The sequence below is a fragment of the Cyclopterus lumpus genome, chromosome 13 (assembly GCF_009769545.1).
Source record: "Cyclopterus lumpus isolate fCycLum1 chromosome 13, fCycLum1.pri, whole genome shotgun sequence".
Taxonomy (NCBI): domain Eukaryota; kingdom Metazoa; phylum Chordata; class Actinopteri; order Perciformes; family Cyclopteridae; genus Cyclopterus; species Cyclopterus lumpus.
Genome location: NC_046978.1, coordinates 20,682,789 through 20,687,788, shown reverse-complemented (window position 1 = coordinate 20,687,788; position 5,000 = coordinate 20,682,789). Strand labels below are relative to the sequence as shown.

The 5,000-nt window shown below is 46.9% G+C and overlaps 1 protein-coding gene across 5 annotated transcripts in view; it reads left to right on the top strand.

The window, feature by feature from the left end:
• LOC117741294 (tumor necrosis factor alpha-induced protein 2-like) overlaps positions 1-5,000 on the top strand; it is a 52,783-nt gene that overhangs the window by 34,248 nt on the left and 13,535 nt on the right. For all 5 annotated transcript variants that reach the window (XM_034548243.1, XM_034548246.1, XM_034548244.1 and 2 more), the window contains exons 4-6: positions 3,085-3,338; positions 3,817-4,077; positions 4,164-4,282. In XM_034548243.1, the coding sequence (XP_034404134.1) occupies positions 3,085-3,338; positions 3,817-4,077; positions 4,164-4,282 (634 nt within the window). The remainder of the gene's footprint in view (positions 1-3,084; positions 3,339-3,816; positions 4,078-4,163; positions 4,283-5,000) is intronic.

Here is a 5,000-nt window from a genome sequence, read left to right as displayed (position 1 = left end):
CTGTTACAGTAAAAGTACTAATACTGATACTCTGTTACAGTAAAAGTACTAATACTGATACTTTATTACAGTAAAAGTATTAATACTGATACTCTGTTACAGTAAAAGTACTAATACTACACTGTAAAGATACTCTGTTACAGTAAAGATAGGGTGGTTTGGCCCTCAGGCTAGACTGACAGGTTCTCACCAACACCCTGCTATGGGTGGTTTGGCCCTCAGGCTAGACTGACAGGTTCTCACCAACACCCTGCTATGGGTGGTTTGTCCCTTAGGCTATACTGACAGGTTCTCACCAACACCCTGCTATGGGTGGTTTGGCCCTCAGGCTAGACTGACAGGTTCTCACCAATACCCTGCTATGGGTGGTTTGGCCCTCAGGCTAGACTGACAGGTTCTCACCAATACCCTGCTATGGGTGGTTTGGCCCTCAGGCTAGACTGACAGGTTCTCACCAACACCCTGCGGTACTAAGTTCTTCATCATTGTCATCAATGAAGAAATCAAGCGTCTTCCTTTTTTATACTTTATATTGTAGGTCCTTTTCACATTCAAGACATTTATAAATAACACTCCATCAAACTACCGATCTGGAGTCTTCAGTCAAGACTTGAGTGACCACTGTGCCATCGCATGCGATCGCCGGTGATTGTGACCAAGCGCTCACTGAAGAACTTTGACAATCAGGCCTTCCTGCAAGATGTTGCAGCTGCGTCTTGGAAAGAATCAATCTTATCCCCTCAGTGGAAGATGCCTGGTTTTAGTTCAAAAACACCTTTAGCCTAATCTAAGAAACACGCCCCATTGAAACGATTCCGGATGAAGACTCGCTACAGCCCCTGGTTTAGTCACGATTTGGCAGCTCTGAAAAAACACCTCATGGCGGAGAGCGAGGTCTTCTCAGTCTGCTGCCGACTGGCTGGCCTTCAGACAATGCAGGAACAAAAGAACACAGACCATCAGGAAAGCTGAAATCAGTCATTTCAAAGAAGAATTCTCAGCCAGCGGCTCTGACATTTTGGAAAACAGTCAAATCAATGGGAAACAAACTTGCTTCTCCACATCTACCCACTTCTTTGATTTTTGGTGACATTGTTGTTACTGATAAACAACGCATGGCCACACACTTCAACCAACATTTCGTGAAATCATCTAATTTCTTTGGTGCTTCTGCCCCTGAAACAGATTCATCAAACACCTCATCACCCAGCGTTAAGGGCATCTTGCCCTGTTTGGCCTAACTCATAGAGAAACTGGTACATAAACAACTAATTCACTTCATTGACTTATATCATATTTTGTTTGACCTGCAGTCTGGGTTTAGGAAAGGCCACGGATGTACCACCGCTACACTGAAGGTCCTTGATGATGTCATCACCGCCATGGACAACAAACAGTCTTGTGTAGCTGCCTTTATAGACCTAGCCAAGGCTTTTGACTCCGTCAACCATAACATTCTCCTGCAAAGACTTACCAGTATTGGCTTGTCCAGTAGATGTTGCAACTGGTTTGCGAACTACCTGGCTGGTCGTGTCCAGCGGGTGAAGACTGAAAACATCATGTCTGAACCTCTTACCATCTCTAAAGGTGTGCCTCAAGGCTCCATCTTAGGCCCTATTGTGTTTTCCATTTATATTAACGATGTAGCCCAAGCTGCTGTAAATTCCAGGATTCATCGGTATGCTGATGACACCATCATATATTCAGCTGGTCCTTCACTCCACGCTGCTGTGTCCACCCTTCAACAAAGCCTCACCTCCATCCAACAGTCTTTCAACAACCTCCACCTGCTCCTCAACTCCAAAAAGACCAAATATATGCTGTTTGACCGGAAAAACCTCCTCATCCCCAGCCCTCCCAAGATCTACAGTGCTGATGGCTCGGAGCTGGACTTTGTCACCTCCTACAAATACCTTGGCTTCTGGTTGGACTCATCTCTCTAATTTAACATACACATCAATAACCTTCTGGCTAAAGTCAAAGCTAGACTGGGTTTCCTGTATTGAAACAAGGCCTCCTCTACACTCTGCCAAATTCACCCTTGTGAAAATGACCATCCTTCCTCTATTTGACTACGGCGATATCATTTATAAAATGGCATCAAAGACCACCCTCAGAAAACTGGACCCACTCCCCCACTCAGCAATCCGTGTTGCCACATGTGCACCCTTCACCACCCTCCACTGTGACCTTTACAGATTGGTGGATTGGCCTCCCTTCATACCAGGCGGCTACAGCATTGGCTGCTCATGGTCTACAAATCCATTTGGGAATGACCCCTCGCTACCTCTCAAATCTTCTGCACATTTCTGACAACAATCGCTGTTTAAGATCCGGTCACTTCATCCGGCTCATCGTTCCAAAAGTCTGTCCTGTTGGTCATAACCTTTCATTTTGCCCAAAACATGGTCAAACTAAAGTCATAGTTTGACCAGCCCTGACTTCTCTCTCTCTTCCATCATCCAGTAATCCGCCTTTTATTTGTTGTACATAGTGTTTATTTACCTATATTGTTTTTATTTTAAATAAAAAAATAAACTGAATTGAATCCATGTTCTCATGTGTTTGTCATACTGTATTGTATCTGTGCTGTTTGTGTCCCGTGTCTGGACTGTGCTGCTGCCTCTTGGCCAGCTCATCATTGTAAGTGAGAATTGGTTCTTAATTGATTTTACCTGGTTAAATAAAGGTCATATAAAATAAATTACTTTATCTCTAATATAACATTTTGAAATGAGGAGAATATTAAAATACTTTATTCTGGAATCATATCTGTAACGATAAACCCGAACACGTAAACTAATCAAAAGGTAATTACAGATATTTGTCACACGTTGACGTTCTCAGGCTCGTAACATGAAGCTATATTTTGTTTTATATTTTATTATTTCAACCGCACCCACGTCAACATGGCAACTTCGCTCATTACTGTTAAAGAGTATACTTTATATTTATTTGTCTGTTCAACAAGAACATGTAAATGAAAGTGAAACCCAATTCCACCCTCACTGTTCCTTTAAATAACTAAAGATGGCCGTCTGTAAACCAGCTATTCACCCCAGACGTTGGGTTCCTCTCCATTAGTGCTGGAGATCCTGCAGCTGGTGAAGAAGCGAGACTTCCTGTTGGCCGACACTCACATCCTGGAACTGGAGCAGGAGTGCAACGAACGAGGCACCGCGCCGCAGCCGGAGGACGCCACCGCCGCCGCCGGCGGGCGGAGGAAGGCCAAAGACGTGGAGCTGCTGTACGAGGAGCTGCAGAAGGAGCTGTGGGCCGTCGTCAGGGAGTCTCTGCGCTCCCCGACGGCCGGGCCCAACCTGGGCCTGGTGGTGCAGGTGAGGACCGGTAGGGATGGAGGCCTGTTGGTGCAGGTGAGGACCGGTAGGGATGGAGGCCTGTTGGTGCAGGTGAGGACCGGTAGGGATGGAGGCCTGGTGGTGCAGGTGAGGACCGGTAGGGATGGAGTCCTGCAGTCAAAGTTTCTCTGGTTTGTGGTCACATGACCGTCGGTCTCACATCAATCATGACGTCATATTTTCACTGAGGAGCTCAGAATGTTATGTTTTTTTACACAATCTGATTAAAGTAAACAGATTATTTTAAATGAATGTAAAGCTTTTTTAATGAAATATCACAATTTAAAGCTTAATTGTGGTTCCTTCTTGTGACGGAAGCGTTCACCTCACATGATGCATTCGAGGACCATCGTAAAGATGATCTTCTCACCATGAAGATGTTTCTTCAGCTTCAGTTTGTGATGATGCGTTCGGCCGTCTCCAAGTTCTGACCTTACCTGTCCGCCTGTCCGCTCAGGTGCTGCAGCAGGAGGAGCAGGCCGATAAGGACTGGGCCCTCGGCGAGGCCCCCGGGGGCCCGAGGCCCCGCCGCCTGAAGCAGCAGTGGCGGGAGGCCGTGGAAGAGGCCGCCGACGGCTCTCTGCCTCAGAGGGCCGAGTTCACGGCCGGAGAGCTGGTCGGCTACCTGGACCGGCTCCGGGCCCGGGTGGTGGAGGACCTGGGGGCCGCCAAGAGGAACGTGGTCTCCATCTACCCCGACGAGTACCAGCCCTTCCAGGTGAGACCCAGCGGACACCCGGGGTCCTGTTTAACAAAGAACCTCATCCTGACTCTGAAGACACATGTTAACCTTTGACCTCTCAGGTGTACGTGCAGAGCTACCACCAGGCAACTGCCAGCCGCCTGCAGGCCATCACCGACCACCAGCTGGAGACCACGGACATCTACTCCCTGCTGGACTGGCTGCACAACATCTACAACAGGTACTTATTTACAAGAGCTACATATATACGACAGGAACAACAGGTACATATACAGTATACCATATACTTCTATACAACCAGAGGAGTCGTCCCCTGGTGGTCAGGAGAGAGAATGCAGCTTTAACACATGAAGCATAGACTTCTATACAACCAGAGGAGTCGCCCCCTGGTGGTCAGGAGAGAGAATGCAGCTTAAACACATGAAGCATAGACTTCTATACAACCAGAGGAGTCACCCCCTGGTGGTCAGGAGAGAGAATGCAGCTTTAACACATGAAGCATAGACTTCTATACAACCAGAGGAGTCGCCCCCTGGTGGTCAGGAGAGAGAATGCAGCTTAAACACATGAAGCATAGACTTCTATACAACCAGAGGAGTCGCCCCCTGGTGGTCAGGAGAGAGAATGCAGCTTTAACACATGAAGCATAGACTTCTATACAACCAGAGGAGTCGCCCCCTGGTGGTCAGTAGAGAGAATGCAGCTTTAACACATGAAGCATAGACTTCTATACAACCAGAGGAGTCGCCCCCTGGTGGTCAGGAAAGAGAATGCAGCTTTAACACATGAAGTATAGACTTCTATACAACCAGGGGACCAAGGTTATTCTTTATTGTTTATTGTTCTTAAATGAATCAGCTGACATTTTTAGTGTGACATTAAAGAAGGAAATCATTAAGTTTTTATTGGTTTGTAGACCGTGGTCCTCAGTTGGTGGT